Source organism: Oryctolagus cuniculus, chromosome 6, assembly GCF_964237555.1.
Source record: "Oryctolagus cuniculus chromosome 6, mOryCun1.1, whole genome shotgun sequence".
NCBI classification, from domain to species: Eukaryota; Metazoa; Chordata; class Mammalia; order Lagomorpha; family Leporidae; genus Oryctolagus; species Oryctolagus cuniculus.
The window spans coordinates 127,535,535-127,554,300 of record NC_091437.1 but is presented as its reverse complement, the minus strand read 5'-3'; the positions used below and the strand labels follow the sequence as shown (position 1 = coordinate 127,554,300).

At 40.3% G+C, this 18,766-nt stretch overlaps 1 protein-coding gene across 8 annotated transcripts in view; it reads left to right on the top strand.

Annotated features, from left to right (window-relative positions):
• RRM2B (ribonucleotide reductase regulatory TP53 inducible subunit M2B) overlaps positions 1-18,766 on the top strand; it is a 92,490-nt gene that overhangs the window by 16,061 nt on the left and 57,663 nt on the right. For 7 of the 8 annotated variants that reach the window (XR_011389281.1, XR_011389282.1, XM_008255805.4 and 4 more), the window contains exons 3-8: positions 132-248; positions 1,681-1,814; positions 2,278-2,372; positions 7,735-7,868; positions 12,951-13,055; positions 16,097-16,210. Coding sequence is in view for 6 of the 8 variants with exons in the window: in XM_008255805.4 (XP_008254027.1) it covers positions 132-248; positions 1,681-1,814; positions 2,278-2,372; positions 7,735-7,868; positions 12,951-13,055; positions 16,097-16,210 (699 nt within the window). In the remaining 2 variants the exon portion in view is untranslated. Of the gene's footprint in view, positions 1-131; positions 249-1,680; positions 1,815-2,277; positions 2,373-7,734; positions 7,869-12,950; positions 13,056-16,096; positions 16,211-16,527; positions 16,834-18,766 lie in introns of those variants that run through there. The other variant, XM_051844687.2, reaches the window with a different exon arrangement.

Genomic DNA, 18,766 nt, shown 5'->3' with positions numbered 1-18,766 from the left:
TCTTTTGCAATGTTAACATTTTTGCTCACAGTTTGCTGGTAATGGGTTCTCCCTCCTTAATTTTGGAGTGAAAGTGAATTTTTTAAGTACTTTAACTGCAAGTTAAAAATTTTGAAAATTTCTTATTCCAGGTTGACTTATCAAAGGATCTCCCTCACTGGAACAGACTTACATCAGATGAGAAATATTTTATCTCTCATGTCTTAGCCTTTTTTGCAGCCAGTGATGGAATTGTAAATGAAAATTTGGTAAGTTTTTTTTTTTAATTTTATTTTTCAGTCCATTCATTAATTATATCCGTAGAATAATTAGATTGACCCTGAGAAAAGATATCTTAGAATAGGCCAAATATTTTCAAGGATTAAGTGTCAGAGGAAAGGAATGTATAAGCATATTTCTGTCACTTGACCAGCCGAATATCATAAAATGAAGCATAAACTGTACTAATCGAGACTACTTAAAATGCATGAACATGTGTTTGATTGTTTACCCTCAGATAATGATACTAATAGAGCATCCATGCCTACATAACCTTCTGGATCTCTGCAGTAGAACACTAGATTGTAGCTCTCCATTCAAAAACTTGTATGTTGTTGGTCAGGAGATATAAGATAAGAACTTTTATCTTGAACTAGAAGAGGCTTTATTTATTTATTTATTAAGAAATCTTTTATTTAATGAATTTTATAGGTACAGCTTTAAGGATATAGTGGTTCTTCTCCCCCCACACCTGCCCTCCCACCCCTACTCCTTTCCCACCTCCTACTCCCTCTCCCATCCCATTCTTCATTAAAATTGTTTTTAATTAACTTTATATACAGAAGACCAACTCTATACTAAGTAAAGATTTCAACAATTTGCATTCACACACACACAAAACATAAAGTACTGTTTGAGACCAAGTTTTATAGTTAATTCTTATAGTACAACTCATTAATGACAAAGGCCCTACATGGGGATTAAGTGCACAGTGATTTCTGTTGTTGGTTTATCAATTAACTTATTTATGACATCAGTGATCACCTGAGGCTCTTGACATGAGTTGCTGAGGCTATGGAAGACTTTTGTGTCCACAAACTCCGTCAGTATTTAGGCAGTGCCATAAACAAAGTGGAAGTTCTCTCCTCCCTCCAGAGAAAAGTACACCCTTCTTTGATGGTCCCTTCTTTTCACTGGGGTCTCACTCACAGAGCATTTTTTGTCACAGTGTCTTGGCTTTCCATGCCTGAAATGCTCTCATGGGCTTTTCAACCAGATCCAAATGCCTAAAGGGCTGATTCTAGTGCTGTTTAGGGCAATTGTCATTATATGAGTCTGCTGTGTGGACTGCCAGAAAAGTCTTTAATAGGTCTATCTACTATTGAGAAAAAGTGACAACATGAATTCTACAAAGGAAGATCACTATTTTGGGTAGATGTTCTAAAATTTATTTGGTTTTGTAGGTGGTATTTTCACCCAAGAGACCAATTCATTTAATTGCTTAAAAATACATTTTCCCACTAATATATGGTGAAAAGTTGATAGAAAAACAGTATTGCTTAAGATACTGCTTAAGAGAATCCATAGTCTTTCTGACCTGTTTGCTGCCGTTCTGATGTCCAGATTCTAGCTGGTAGAGTTTAACGCAGGTTCAGTGGGAGTCCACAGGACTAGATGTATCTGTTTCCCTTGTTTTCTCAGGTGGAGCGCTTTAGTCAGGAGGTGCAGGTTCCAGAGGCTCGCTGTTTCTATGGCTTCCAAATCCTCATTGAGAATGTCCACTCAGAGATGTACAGTTTGCTAATAGACACTTACATCAGAGATCCCAAGAAAAGGTATTATTGCTGGAATCTTACTTACAAAGGTTTATCCTGTTGTTTTATTATGTTAAAAGCAAAATCTATTTCAAAAATAAATATTAAGAAAAGTTTATTTAAATATGGACACTTATGAATATAATATTTTCTATTGCCTAATAATGTGTTGGGTTAAAAACTTACATAGAACTAGTGCATCTTTAGTATTGTATCTTTGAAAGTTATTTATTAGCACATTCTGTTTGGAAACAGAATGTTCACATTGTTGGTTTTGTGTTAAATAATTTCTGAGTCACTGATTTTGAATTTAATTTTCATTTCTATATTTTATGGACATGAAAAAATAAACTACAAATCTGATAGTATGTGAAAGAGTTACAATTATTGTCTCTGAATTGTTAAAATGGTTGACTAGGAAAAGCAAAACAAAAAGAAAAACAAGTGAGTGACTTTGTCTGTCTTAATTCTCTTGTTTTTACAGGGAATTTTTATTTAATGCAATTGAAACAATGCCATATGTTAAGAAAAAAGCAGATTGGGCCCTGCGATGGATAGCAGATAGAAAATCTACTTTTGGTATGTTTCTCTAATTTATATATCATCAAATTTACCACAGGAGATATGATACTATTTTATATGGTATGACTGTCAGCACTAATCCAAGTCCTAAAATGGGAAAAAGAAGACAAATGTCTCAATATGTACTTTTACTTAGAATCATTATTCATAGTAGTTAATTAGAAAGTGATGGTAAAATAAAGCACTTATCTATTCTTTTTAGTAAGTCAGAAGTTGAAAAGTTAAGATATCAATGCATTATGACAAGTAAGTATCAGTCACATAGAATCTATCAGGGGTATTGTAGCAATTCAGTTTGTACCTGATTTTAAGAATATTTATTTTAGAATTTTTTTTTCTTTTTTTCCATTGGTTTTTATTTTGTTTTGTTTTTGTTCTTTAGAAATTTTAAACAAGTCAATCGTAATATTTTTGGTGGACAAATATCTAGATTCTAAAAAACTAAAGATTAGTGCACTCAACCAGAACAAGAGACATTTTGCGGTAACGGGCTTATATTTTACACACACACAAAAATTGAATTGAAGCACCTTTACAGATGTGTTGAGATCCCAGAACATTTATTTTTACTTATTATTAAAATATATATTTTATTTATTTATTATAGAGATAAAGAGAGAACAGAGAAGGAGAGTGAGTGACAGAGCTTTCATCCGTTGACTTGCTCTCAAAGCCCACAAGGGGCAAGGGTGGGCTGGGCTGAAGCCAGGAGCTAGGAACTCAATCCAGGTCCCCCATGTGGGTGGCAGAGACTCTACTACTTGAGTCATCTACTGCTGCCTCCCAGGGCACACATTAGCAGGAAGCTGGAATCGGAGCCTGGACTTGAACCCAGGTACTCCATTCGGGATGCAGGTATTCCTAGCTGGTGTCTTACCAGTCAAGCCAAATGCCTTCCACCCGTAACAGTTTTTAAAGGAAGTGATTAAGACTGTATCTATTACAAAGTAGTTGCTCAATAAATATTTAAACTTAATGAAAATATTGATATATTTCTTTGAATAAGTATGTATATTATTCTTATCTGTTTCATAAATTTTACTCTACTTCCTGGTTTTATTCATTATGTAGGGAAGCACATCTCAAAATTTTTATTCTCTAGTCTCTTTGCACTGTTAAAAGTCACTGAGAACTCCAAAGTACTTTTATTTTTATAAATTATGTCTATTGATATTTCCATATTAGAAATTAAAACTGAGATTAAAATAGTTATTGGTTTACTTTAAAATAACAATAATTAGCCCATTACATTTTAACATAAATTGTACATTTTTATTTTTGAAAACCCTACATTTTCCAAAAAGTGAGCATAGCATGCTTTTATATTTTCACAAAGCTTTTTGCTGTCTGACTTATTAGAGAAAGCTGGATTATCCTATCTGCTTTTGCATTCAGTTTGCTGCAGTTATGTTATTTTGGTTAAAGTACATGAAGAAAATTCAATTTCATTCAAATATGTAGTTAGAAAAGAGAGGAGTCTTTTAGTAAGCTTTTCAGATTATTGTGGATTTGTCATGTAGCCTGTGGAAAATAACACCAAGCACTCATGAAAGATTGGTAGTAAAATAAATACTATTCCAGTGTTATTATGAACAATTTTTTTGAAGATTTATTTATTTGAAAGGCAGAGTGAGAGCAAGAGCGAGAGCAAGAGATTTTCCATCTACAGCTTCACTCTCCAAATGGCTGCAACAGCCAGGAGTAAGGAATTCCATGTGGGTCTCCTACATGAGTGTAAGGGGTCCAAGTACTTGAGCCTCATCCACTGCCTTCCCAGGGGCATTAACTGGAGGCTAACTGAGAAGCAGGGCAGCCAAGACTCTAACCAAGATTCAGTATGGGATGCTGGCATTGCACATGGCAACTTAACTTATTGTGCCACGATGCCAGCCCCATGAAAATATTTTTGACTTCACAGATCTTCTTGTTCTGTGGCACTCAGGGACTCCTGGAGCACACCAGAGAGCCAGTGACACTGCAAGTATGGGCCAGTGTGTAGTACACCAGGGGAGAAATATGTTTGCATTGCTTTCAGTTCAAGAGTGAGAAACACAGTGGTTTTCAATGTGCATAAAAATAATTCAGAGGGGCTGGCACTGTGACCCAGCAAGTTAACCCCCTGGCCTGAAGCGTTGGCATCGCATATGGGCGCCGGTTCTAGTCCCGGCTGCTCCTCTTCCAATCCAGCTCTCTGCTATGGCCTGGGAAAGCAGTTGAGGATGGCCCAAGTCCTTGGGCCCCTGCACCCACATGGGAGACCCACAGAAGAAGCTCCTGGCTTTGGATCAGTGCAGCTCCGGCCATTGCAGCCAATTAGGGAGTGAACCATCGGATGGAAGACCTCTCTCTCTCTCTCTCTCTCTGCCTCTCTTTTCCCTGTGTAACTCTGACTTTCAAATAAAAATAAATAAATTAAAAAAAAATCATCCAGAGAATTTGTGGAAAAACCCTGGAGAATCCAGGTGGGGCTGAAGAATCTGCAGTTTACACTAAACTGGTTCTCTTGCAGATAAATGATTTGGGAAGCACACTTTGGGGAAAATGGGCTCGAGACAAAAAAAGAAGGGAAATAGGCCAGTGTTGAAAATGTTCGCATGGCTAGGCACTGGTGGGAAACCACGATGGGGCACGGGAGGCAGGTGTTCCGTGACAGCACCGGAGAAAGTCAAGGTGAAAAGAAGGAGGACAGGTAGAGCGCAGGCAGCATGCAGCCACCGGGCTTCAGTTAGCCTTGCTGCTTCATCCCCAGGCACCTCCGCTCAGGGTTCCGACTCAGGGTCTCAGAGGAGAGAACTCGCTCTGAGTAGTGACCTAGGGGAGTGGGATACGTGGGGAGCAGAGTAAGAAGGGAAGGGGAAAGGAGTGAGGAGCGCATTGGGGGTGGCGCCGAAAGCCAGTAGCGTGGAAATACCCCCTCGCTTTGCCGGTTATACTTCCTTTAAGCAGCAGGAGGAGCGGACTCATGAACCTCCCCGGCCACCTGCAGCCTTCCGGGGCCAGATCTTTGTCCTGGGACTGACGAAGGCAGCTCTTGCATCTGGCTTAGGGCTCTGCCTCTCGGTTTTGGTGACTTCTCCGTGCCTCCTACACCAAGTAGGACCCAGTAAAACAACTGCTGTTGCCTTGCATTCAGGTTCCTATAATTCTTTAGTTTTTAGCTAAAGAGAGGCCAACAATATGCATTGAAAAAAGTATTAGTTGTTTTAAAGTTTATATGTGACAGGAAGATTCAATCTCTGTAGTGCTAAAATTTTTAATTATATACTTGCATAGTTTTAAAAAATTCAGACATTCCGTTTCATTTTAAAATATCCTTAAAGAACTTTAAAACAATTGTATAGATTGAACCTTTCCATATGTAATGAAACTGCATTTGAAAACGCAAAAAAAAAAAAAAACTTGTTATGCAATGTTAGTGCCTTGCATTATAAAGAGCAGCTGTATCTTAAAAGTGCGTCTTTCCCTTTTCTAAAACAAGTCATGAGACCGTTATGTTTATTATGGTTTTTAGATGAGTTAACTGTAAGTCTGTTTTTAGTTCACATATAGGATTATTCTCAAAAAATGTGTAAAATTACCCCTTAGTAATTCTTTAACCCTCTCCAACAAAGAATAGCCTTCCATAACTATTTGTCAAAATTTTTGTTGTTTAATATTCACATGAATGCATAGAACAATTAACATAGCATTTTCCCCTTCTCACAATGTTTCTATTTTAATTATAGTCTAGTTACCTTACAGATAATTATCTAGAACATAACCTTAATGTCAAGAAATGTATCCGTTATAACTATCCACTGTTTTATTAGTAAAATGAAAACATAGTAAGGTATACGTTAAGTTGATAAAACTTTTTTATAGTTATTATATTTTCAGCTATTAATAGACAATTTGAATGACTAAGTATTTGATATAATCTATGTATCTGATAGGGTTTAAAATAATCAGGGAAAAGAAAGACAAACCAAAGCATTACTCAGAGATAACCAGAAATACTTAAACTTAGTCATCTTCCTTTTTAAATTTAAATATAATTAATTATACTTGTTCTAGAAACTATATTCAGTTTCTGTGTCAAAATTTTATAGTTTCCATAGAAATGGATTTTAATGTCTTTTATCATTTAGTTCTTACTGTATAGTTTCCATTGTGCCCTTCAGGGCACATTTGTTAAGTACCTGCAGTTACTGAGATATAAACTACCATGTCATCTGTGAAAGGTTTGTAGCTCTTACACACACTAAGCTGTCTTTATCTCACAGTCTTAGACAGACCAACTCTCTCCTTTTACATGTATAGAAGAAAAATACTTCTCTTGGGCATGTGTGGTGTGGTGACATCAGGGCCATGCAAATACTTTTGGGTTAAACTATAATCATCTAATAAAGATAGCGGTTCAGATATGATGCCAGTGTAGACGTTTTAGGGGATGGGCTTCTACAGAGTTCTCCTAACAGTGAGTAACCTTTCAAGTCGGCCGTTCTGTGTTTAGCAGGAGACAATCATTTTTTGCTTATATGATGAGACATTTTATCCAGTAGATGTCTTTGCTTGGGTTTATCTATTTTTTCAATTATAGATGCACGGCAATATTTTTTTTTTTTGACAGGCAGAGTAGACAGTGAGAGAGAGACAGAGAGAAAGGTCTTCCTTTTTGCTGTTGGTTCACCCTCCAATGGCTGCTGCAGCCGGCGCATTGCGCTGATCCGAAGGCAGGAGCCAGGTGCTTCTCTTGGTCTCCCATGCGGGTGCAGGGCCCAAGCACTTGGGCCATCCTCCACTGCACTCCCTGGCCACAGCAGAGAGCTGGTCTGGAAGAGGGGCAACCGGGACAGAATCCGGTGCCCCGACCGGGACTAGAACCCGGTGTGCCGGCGCCGCAAGGCGGAGGATTAGCCTATTGAACCACGGCGCCGGCCCGGCAATATTTTCAACTAGTCTGTAGGGTAGCATAGGTCTCTAAAAATAAGGCTCAGCAACCTTCCCTCCTCCCAGAAGCAGACATTTGTGGTAAAGTCTGCCTTTTACTTTCCACTCTTAGACACAATATGTATGTGCACACACATGTATGTCCTTGCACCCACAGGCATGTGTGGTACGCAGGCTAGCCTCTTCTTTCAGAGTATGCAGGGCCATTTGTTATCCGGACACCGAGTCTACAGGACCCCACTTCCCGCTGTGTTAGGGAGAGGTGGAACAGTGCCTCCTCTGAAGACTCTTGGCCATGGAACTAACTTACTAATTTTGTCTCTTAGCAAAATAGCTGTGGTATTGTGCAAATAAAGCTGTAGCTCTATAAACCTGCAAATGTCTGTCGTATATGATATTTCAGAAAGTGCAACTATTTCATGTCTCCCAGGGGAAAGGGTGGTGGCCTTTGCTGCTGTAGAAGGGATTTTCTTCTCGGGATCTTTTGCTGCTATATTCTGGCTAAAGAAGAGAGGTCTGATGCCTGGACTCACTTTTTCCAATGAGCTCATCAGCAGAGATGAAGTAAGGGTGAAGTGTTTTTTTTCTGTTATTGTTATGTTTGAATTCATATTTGGTGTTCATTTATTTATCTTTCCCCTGGAAAATGCTTATGGTGATACAAGTATCCTGGTAATTAAAAGAAAATTGAAGACACTGCATTTTCCTCCTGTGTCTCTAACCATTCTTCCTCAGTCTCCTCTGCTCACCCTTATCTCTCTGTGTCCTCCTGAATTCCTGCCTTGGCTTCACTCCTTTTCTGTGTGTAACCTTCTGGCTGATCTTATTTATCCCATGGAATAAACTGTTATCTAAATGCTTACAGCTTTCCCAAATTTGACTTTCTTTAAAAAAAGAAAAGATTTATTTATCTACTTGAAAGTCAGAGTCACAGAGAAGAAGAGGGAGAGGGAGAGGGAGAGAGAAAGAGAGAGAGAGGTCTTTCATCCATTGTCCATTGGACCACTCCCCAAATGGCTGCAATGGCTGGGGCTGGGCCAGGCCAAAGTCAGGAGCCAAGAGCTTCCTCCGGGTCGCCCGTGTGGGTGCAGGGGCCCAAGCACTTGGACCATCTTCCACTGCTTTTCCCAGGCCATTAGCAGGGAGCTGGAAGTGGAGCAGCTATGACATGAACTGGTGCCCATATAGGATGCCAGCACTGCAGGCAGAGGCTTCACCTGTTATGTCACAGTGCTGGCACACCCAAATTTGTCTTTATCCCAAGTATTTTTTCCCAAACTCCAAATCCATATTGGTATATCCAAGTGCATGTTAGACTTTTTCTCCTGGAAGGCCTAAGAAACCTAGTATTTCAGAAATCAAACTTACCATGTAAAACCCAAGACATGTTTTTCCTTCTGTTTTCCCTGTCTCTTGGGATTATTCATTTATCCAGTCATCCAGTTTGAAATCTGGGAGTCGTTTTAGATTGGTTCTTTAATGGAAAGCCAAGATACTGTGGCCAAAAAAAATGTCCTCCAGGAAGGATCTCCGTGAATGAGACCCCAGTGGAAAGAAGTGGCCATCAAAGAAGGAGGTACTTTTCTCTGAAGGGAGGAGAGAACTTCCACTTTGCGTATGGCCCTGCCTAAATACTGACGAAGTTTGTGGACTCAAAAGGTTTCCATAGCCTAGGCAGCTCATGGCAAGAGCCTTGGGTGGTCACTGACATCATACATAAGATTGTTAATTGTTAAATTAACAGCAGGAGTCACTGCGCACTTACTCCCCATGCAGGACCTCTGTCCTCAATGAATCATACTATGAGATTTAACTGTAAAACTTCTTCTCAAGCAGTTTTTATATTTGTGTGTATGTGTGTGTGCATGCAAATAGTTGAAATCTTTACTTAGTATAGAGTTGGTCTTCTGTGTATAAAGTTAATCGAAAATGAATGGAGAATGAGACTGTAAATGGGAAAGGGAGGAGGAAGTAGGGCTAGGAGGGCAGGTATGGTGGGAAGAATCACTGTATTCTTAAAGATGTACTCATAAAATTTATACTTACTAAATAGAATGTTTCTAAAAAAAGAGAGGGAGAAAAATAGATTGGTCCTTTTTTTTTTAAAAAAGAAATATTTATTTATGTATTTGAAAGAGTTACAGAGAAAGGGACAGACAGATCTTCATCTGCTGGTTCACTCCCCAGATGGCCACAATGGCTAGGGCTGGACCAGGCCAAAGCCAGAAGCCAGGAACTTCATCCAGGTTTCCCATGTGGATGTCAGAGGCCCCAGCACTTGGGCCATCTGCTGCTGCTTTTCTCAGGCTATTAATTTGGAAGTGGAGCAGCCAGGATATGCACCAGCACTCATATGGGATGCTGGCCTAACAGGCGGTGGCTTTACCTGGTGCACTGGCTCCACTTCTTTTCTTTTTCAGCCACATCCATCAATAACTAAATATTGTTTCCTGTGTTAATCCATTTTGTGTTGCTATAACAGAACACTCAAGGTTGGGTAATATATATTACAAGAGGTTTATTTGGCTTATGATTTTGGTGCCTGGGAGTCCACACAGCCTGGTGCCAGCCTGCAGCAAGGACCTCCCTTGCTTGTGGAGGAGCAGAAAGGGAACCGCCATGTGCAGAGGAAACCAAGCACGCAGGATGGCTTTACAGTTTCACAGCATGCTCTTTAGTTAACTGTTTCAGTCACGGAGACCTGACCCACTTCTGCCAGACAGCACTAATCCATTCATGAGTGTGGGACCTCCATGACCTAATTACCTTCCACTAGGCCGCATCTCTCAAAGGTTCCACCGCCTGCACATCACCACACTGGGCACCCAGCCTCCAGCGCAGGAACCTGTGGCAGACAGACCACATGCAGTGCACAGCATGCTCGCTGCCGCGTGCCCTCCCTGTCTTCCCTTCATTTTTCCCCACGAAAGGCAATTCAGAACTCTTCAGACACAAGTAGATAAAATGCCCCACTCTTTCTTTTATGTTTCTGATTGAAAATGAAAACTCTTTAGCCCATGATATATATTGCAGTTCGCTTGCTCTCCTCTTTGCTAGATCCTGTGCTCCTCAGAGCAGAGACTTGGTCTATCTTACCTTTCTGTTCTCATTGGTTTAGCCCATTACAGCCAATCAGTTCACATTGATTGTACTAATGATCTTGACTCCTCAACTTATTTCTAAGAGAGAGGGACACACACACACACACACACACACACACGCATGCACACATGCATACACACACAGATCTTCCATATGCTGGTTCACTCCCCAAGTGGCTTCAGCAGCCAGCACTGGGCCAAGCTGAAGCCAGGAGCCAGAAACTCCATCCAGGTCTCCCATGTTGGTGCAGGGGCCCAACAACTTGGGCCATCTTTTGCTGCTTTTCCTGGTGCATTATCAGGGAGCTGGATTGGAAATGGAGCAGCCAAGACTCAAATGGTGCCCATATGTGTACTGGCTTTGCAGGCAGAGGCTTAACCCATTGCACCACCACACTGGTCCCTGCACTGTCCTCTTTATTAAATGTAAAAGTCTTACTGTTCTAAAATCTGTTATATGCTATTTCTCCTGCCTCGTGGCCTGTCAGATTTTGTGCTGTAACAAACTATTTTAATTGCTGCAGTTTTATGTTTTAATAATTGTTAGGATAAATTTCAAAACTTTCCTTTTTAAATTGTTCCTACAAGGTTCTGCTCAATTATTATTCCAGTTTGATTTTTGAATCAAAAACAATCTTACTGAGGTTTTGATTGAAAATTCTTTAAAACTTAAATTAATTTTATTCATTTATTGATTTAACAATGATTCATGCCTACCTTTTCTGTGGATTAGGTAGCTCTCTGTTGATTCTTTTTTTTTTCTTTTAAAGATTTATTTATTTGAAAGTCAGAGTTACACAGAGAGAGGAGAGGCAGAGAGAGAGAGAGAGATCTTCCATCCGCTGGTTCACTTTGACTGCAACAGCCGGAGCTGTGCTGATCCAAAGCCAGGAGCCAGGAGCTTCCGCCGGGTCTCTCACGCAGGTGCAGGTGCCCGTGCCCAAGGCATTGGACCATCTTCTACTGCTTTCCAGACCATAGCAGAGAGCTGGATCAGAAGTGGAGCAGCCGGGACTGGAACCAGTGCCCATATGGGGTGCCGGCACTGCAGGCGGTGGCTTTACCTGCTGCGCCACACTGCTGGCCTCTCTCTGTTGATTCTAATCAACACTTTCTTTAACATCTTTCAGCGGTTTATTTGACATTCTGCCGTTGGTAATTTGAATTGTACCCTGGAGACAAATCTTGGAAAAATGGTTCATTAGCAAACTTTTTTGCATTAGCTGTTCAAAGAGAGTTTTTTAAAATGAATTTTAGGTAAATAATCTTTTCAATACAATCTTTAATTTGAGGATCTTCTCTTTGAATCCTCTTTTGGTTTTTGTTAATTCATTTAGAAAAACCCAAGTAATTCTGATTTGTGATCCTTTAAACTGTACTTTCCGCACTCTTCCCTTTGGTTACCTATAAAAGGATTTGTTTTTCTTTGTAGTTCAGAAATATTAATTAACTCTACCATGACGTGAGTCTATGTTAATTTTCTTGGGAATCCCATCATCTTATATCTGGCCTCATTATCTTTTTTGTTTTGAATTTTTGAAAATTTTCTTCTGTCCTTTTGATTTTCAGCTTTATATCATCTGTTCTATGCTTTGGAGTCCTGGTTACTGTAGGTTGAATCTGCCTGGCCTGTTTTCTAGTTACTTAATATTCTGTAGCATTTATTAAATTTGCATCACTATTTTTTTCTCAGGGGTCTTTGTGGCTGAGTTGTCTGCAATGCCATGTCTGTTGTATATGGACTCAGATGGTGCTGAATTCATTTTTATCTTGAGCTATTCTTATTTAATATAAATACTATCTTTTTAAAATCTCTGACCTTTTTAAAAAAATCTCTGTCCTTTTAATACTACCTAATATTTGTCAGTCATTCTTTAATTTTTTTGGCATTTAAAAATTGATGAGTTTTTGGGACCCCCATTGTGGTATAATGAGTAAAGCTGCCACCTGTGTCACGGGCATCCTACCAGGGTACTGGTTCATGTCCCTGCTGCTCCACTTCTGATCCAACTCCCTACTAATGGCCTGGGAAAAGTAGAAGATAGCCCAAGTGTTTGGGCCTCTGCCACCCATGCGTGAGACCTGGGTGAAGCACCTGGCTCCTTCCTTCAGCCTGGCCCAGTGCTGGCTGTTGTGGCCGTCTGAGGAGTGAACCAGTGAATGGAAGAACTCACTCTCTTTGTCTCTCTTTTTCTCTCTGTAACTCTGAGTTTCAAAAATAAAAAAAATAAATCTTTTAAAAAAATTGATGAGTTTTTATTTTGGCTCTTCTTTCTTTGTTTTCCTTTTCAAAATGCTTTTGTTTGTAGGTTTTTGTTTGTAAGTTAATTCTTCTTTAATATTGATGAACCAAGATTTGTTGGCATTAGGTTGGCATTTAATGATATTTGAAGGAAATAAGTTCTTAACCCTATTAATTCTTGTTTCATTTTAAGAAATTCTATGACACATTCCTAGAAACAAATTTTTATAATGTTCTATACATGATTGTGTGCAAATGGATGGTTAAAAGTTCATTGGCAGTGTCATTTGTTTTCTGTTTTAGGGACTTCACTGTGACTTTGCTTGCCTGATGTTTCAGTATTTAGTAAATAAGCCTTCAGAAGAGAGGGTCAGAGAGATCATTGTTAATGCTGTCGAAATTGAGCAGGTAAGCAAAGTCCCTGCAGGTAGCACGTTTTTGTTTGTTTGTTTTTCCCCTGATATTTGTACCATTGTGTTAGGTTAATCAGGAAATTGTCATTTTGTAGCAATTTTATTTTATTTTTTTCTGGGCAAGCCCTTTAATGAATGAATACTGTTATGGACAATGTCAAAAGTCCTTGTTATGTAGAAGTACTGCTCTATGTCGAGAGAGCAATTCTCCAGTTGGCCACAGTATACTCCTGCTGACTCTCTCGGGGTTACAGTCCCCTGCTGATGGCTCGCGGGGACTTTGGTGAACCTGCTTGTACTCAGTCTAATGCCTCTTTCCCCGAGAATGTCTAGAAGCTGAGTTGAAGAGAGGCTACTCGAAAGGAGGGGGGTGAGACTGGGGACCCTGTTCAGAAAGCATCCCCTGGGATCCCTGAGCCGGGGCTTAGAACGTGCAGGGACCGTGGGGCCAGTACTCAGGCAGCTTCCTGCACAGTGCTTGTCGAAGCTCAGTGGTACCACAGCCTCCATGGCTCGGATCTTGGCAGTGTGCTCCCTGTACAGGAGCTGCATTGCGGCCAGGCCTCTCGGTAGGGGGCCCTACCAACCCATGGGTGTTGTTGCGTAGCTGGTGGTTGGTGCACTTGTAGTCATCTGGGCGTGCCGGGACCAGCTGCTGCCACGCCGTCGCTCTTCTCTGTGCTGCTCAGTGGAAGTGTGGCCAGCTCCTCGGTGATTTCCATACTGCTCAGGTTGCATTCCACCTCCCCATCTGGCTGACTCCATCGCTGCCTCCTCCTCTTTGGGTGGAGTTTGGCCTTTTCCTTCCTTTCTCCCTCCCTCCCCCCCTTCTCTTCCTCCTGATTTATTTATTTATTTATTCGTTTATTTATTTATTTATTTGAGAGGTGGAGAAAGAGAAAGGTCTTGCATCCACTGGTTCACTCCCCAACTGGCTGCATTGGCCAGAGCTGTGCCAGTCCAAAGCCAGGAGCCAGGAGCTTCTTCTAGTCTCCCAGGTGGTTGCAGAGGCCCAAGCACTTGGACCATCTTCTGCTGCTTTCCCAGGCATTGGCAGAAAGCTGGATCGGAAGTGAAGCAGCTGGGACTTGAACTGGCATCCATATGGGATGCTGGCGCCACAGGCTTCAGCTTTACCCACTGGGCCATGGCCTCAGCCCCTTGGTCCTTTTAGGCAGCTGGATCCCACGACTGTCATGTGGAAGCTGCCCACACCTTGTACAATGTGAGTAAGTGCCATGGAAGTCCTGTGAGGCCATTCGATGGTCACACAAGAGCTGAGGACACTCAGCCTCACTGTCATTGGTGCTTTGTGGCTGAAACCCAGGAGCAAAGTACCACAGGGAACTGAAATAGGAACGCCTTCTGGTGGCCTCGCCTCCAGGCCATCACCTGATGAAGATGGTGCCAGTACCTTGCACATACCGGATGACAGTACCACAAACTGGTAGCTTTCGATGCTGACACCTCTGTGAAAGTCCAAATGGGTACTGAAACTCGTGGGCCTGCTGCTTGCAGGTCGGGGCAGTGAGCAAGCAGCATTACTTTTCCATGGGGAAACTAAAGGGGAAACTGGCAATTTTATATGGTTAGCCTTGATGGTACGAATATGTGATGTATTGCAATTACTGTAAGTCAGTTTATAATTTGGTTTGTAAGTCAGCCTTTTTTCCCAAACTTTATATTTTATTTATTTATTTTTGAGATAATTTTTTATAAGTCAGTCTATTATATGATTATATTAAGGTTTTAAGTACACTAAAATCTGTCCCAGGCCTGTTTTTCTGTCTCGTTGATCTATCTGTCAAATTTCATGCCATAACAAACTTTATTGTATCTTTACATTTTTAGGTTTTTAGCTAATAGAGGGCAGTGATATTTTTGCTTGTTTATTTTGTATTCTCAGTAACCTAACAGGTACCTAGCTGAAGCATGCACAAAATGTTTACAGAACAAATAAGTAGGGGCTGGCGCTGTGGTGTAGTGGTAAAGCCGCTGCCTGCAGTGCCAGCATCCCATATGGGTGCCAATTTGAGACCCAGCTGCTCCACTTCCCATCCAGCTCTCTTCTATGGCCTAGGAAAACTATAGAAGATGGCCCAAGTCCACGATGGGCCCCTTGCACCCACGTGGGAGACTTGGAAGAAGCTCCTGGCTCCTGGCTTCAGATCAGCATGGCTCCAGCTTTTTGGCCAATTGGGGAATGAACCAGCAGATGGAAGATTCTCTGTCTCTTTCTCTCTCTCTGCCTCTGCCTCTCTATAGCTCTGCCTTTCAAACAAATAAATAAACCTTTAAAAAAAAAAAAAGAACAAATAAGTAACTGGATTAGTGACTAGAAAGGGCTAGGTGCTCTACTCAGGTTGTGTTTTTAATCATTCTAAAGTACTAGTTTGGAAATAGAATATTTTTTAAACACTGCATAGTTTAACATTACTGCATTGTTTTTCATATTGATGGGGGAATGGCATAAGATACATTTTGGAATCTTTAATTGTTTTAAAAACTAAATCCAAATAATTAATATGGTTTTATTTTTCCTCTATTAACACTTTATCACTGTCTTTCAGGGTAGTTGGAGTTTCATTTACCTCCCAACCCCCAGATCTGCTCTTTTTGTTTGTTTATTTTGGTCCTGTCTTTGTTAATTGAGCTTTCTCAACTCCTTTCCTTAGTGATGTTCCCCATGCTGATGAACTTTAGTGAATCTTTGTAAATTTTTCAAGATAAAACATCTTTTTCTAATGAAAAAAAAAATGAATCCAGGTCCTACATGCACTACTTTTAAAAATCCAGTAATTCGGTAGTTTCTATTTATTTTGGCTCTTTGAGAATGTGAAAGAATATGCATAGTAATATCCCATATATTTTTAAGCAAATGGACCTCATGTGCCACATCGAAACAGTTTATCCATAGTGCTTTCCTTGAACAAGATCAGTGTCTTAGAAAATAAAAGCAAAATCTTTCTTTTTGGAAAATGCGTACTTATTATTTTTTTATCTCTATACTTTACTCTGTTTTTGTTTCCCTTTCAGGAGTTTTTAACAGAAGCCTTGCCGGTTGGCCTCATTGGAATGAACTGTATTTTGATGAAGCAGTACATTGAGTTTGTAGCTGACAGGTTACTCATGGAACTTGGATTCTCAAAGGTAAGATTTTTATAACTGTGTTACTACTAATTAAATGTTATAGCCAGGTAATACCCCTAGGATATATTTTACAAAAAGCATTTGCAGTACTTTTTTACATATAATTTTTTAACATTAATTTTTTACTCATTTATTTCTTTTTGTTGTTTTTAAAAGGTTTATTTTAATGTCATAAAATTAGAAATTCATAGCAAAATTGCCAAATTTAGACTACTTAGAAGTTGAGAAAACCTTTAAAATGAGATTAAAAATAAAATATAACTTACTGAAAGTATAAACTAAATTACAGTGGTCTTACTATATATCGGAACCTTTAGAATACAGTTAGAGAGATCCTCGGCAATTATGGCCTTGAATGTGTGCGTAAGAAAACAAGACAGAATCGATCCAACTCTCTGCTGTGGCCTGGGAAAGCAATAGAAGATGGCCCTGCACCCATGTTGGAGGCCCGGAAGAAGCTCCTGACTCCTGGCTTCAGACTGGCCCAGCTCCAGCTATTACAGCTGTTTGGGGAGTGAACCAGCGGATGGAAGACCTTTTTCTCTGTCTCTTTCTCTCTCTGTCTGTAACTCTACCTCTCAAGTAAATAAATAAATAAATAAATAAATGTGTTAAAAAAAAAAGATGGCAATTTAAAATATTTGAACTGAACTTTAAACCCAAGGAGCTAGGAAAAGAATTATTGCTATGATATGTTTCGCTAAACAGATTATTTAAATTTTACAGATTCTTAAATAGGACTCACATTAATGATGTCATCAGCTTCTCTTTGGCTTTGAGATTAGTCAGTATGCATTTGAGTGCTCTTAGGTTTCAGGCACAAGCTACTTAATTCAATTTGGTCTTGATTTCCTTGCCTGTGCTGCACATGATTGGGATCTGATTTTTCTGAAAGATCTATTGTTCCGAAATCCAGTGATTCTATGGCTGTTGGCCCAGAGCTCTTTCCATTGTATCTTGTAAAATGTAGTTCAGATTTTCAGTCATTCTTAACACATAGTTTCTAACAATTTCACTGAGTTCCAGAACTCCGCCATATACAGCATATGAACTTTTCCTTTGGAGATAGTCATATATCTCTAAAGCTTTTTTGTTTAAAAGTTATTTATTTATTTGAACATCAGAGTTACACAGAGAGAGAAATAGAGGCAGAGAGAGACAGAAAAAGATAGGTCTTCCATCCACTGGTTCACTCCCCATATGGCCACAATGGCCAGAGCTGTGCGGATCCAAAGCCAGGAGCCAGGAGCTTCTTGCAGGTCTCCCACATGGGTGCAGAGGCCCAAGGACTTGAGCCATCTTCCACTGCTTTCCCAGGCCATAGCAGAGTGCTGGATCAGATGTGGAGCAGCCAGGACTCGAACCAGCACCCAAATGGGATGCCAGCACTGCATATGGTGGCTTTACCCACTACACCACAGCACTGGCCCCTATATTTAAAGCTTTATTAAGAAAGAAATCACATAGGATGCAATTTGCCCAGTAAAAATGTACAGTTCATTGGTTTTTACAAAAGTTCACAAAGTTGTTGAACATAGTAAACCAACTGTTTCTGAAAATTTTTATCACTCTGAAAGGAAATTCTCTGTTGTCACTCACTCCTCTTTTCCTTTCACTCCTCCCATCCCTAGGCAGCTACTAATCTAATTTCAGTCTCTATGGATTTGCCTGGTCTTTATATTTTCCATATCATAAAAATGGAATCATATAATAGCATTGTCTTTTGTGGCTTTCTTCCTTCTTGAGTATGTTTTCAGGGCTCATTCACGTTGTAGCATGCTTTAGTATTTTTTTAATACAGATTTTTAAAATTTGTTTTGAGAGAATTACAAAGAGAGAGGGAGAGAGAGAGAGAGACAGAGACAGCAGAGAGATCTTTCATCTGCTGGTGTACTCCTGAAATAGCTGCGGTGGCTGGGGCTGGGCCAGGCCAAAACTAGGAGTCAGGGGCTTCATTGTGGTCTCCCATGTGGCTGCACAGGCTCATTACCAGGGAGCTAGATCGGAAGTGGAGCAGCCGAGGCACAGACTGGCACCCGTATGGGATGCCTGCAGCCCAGGCAGAGCTTTACTCTCTATACCACAGTGACGGCCCCAGCCCCGGTGTTTTTTTCATGGCTAAATAATACTCTCTTGTATGGGTATACCAAAATTTATTTATGCATTCATCAATTGCTGGACATTTGGGTTATTTCCACTTTTAGGCTATTATGAATAATCCTGCTATGAACTTCAGTGTACAAGTTTTTGTGTGGGCGGCTGTTTTCATTTTTCTTGGCCATGGATCTAAGTTGAAATTGCAGGGTCACATAGTAACTCCATGTTTAATCTCTAGAAGAACAGCCAGACTGTCTTCCAAAGTGGCTGCACGATTTTACATTGCCACTGGTTTGTGAAGGCCCCAACTTCACATTCGTACCAACACCTGTTATAGCCACAGTGGGTGTAAGTGGCATCACAATTTAATCTTGCTTTGCATTTTCCTCCTGGCTAATGCTATTAAGCACTTTTCCTGTGCCTGTTGACCTTGTGTGTGAGTATATCTTCGTTGAAGGA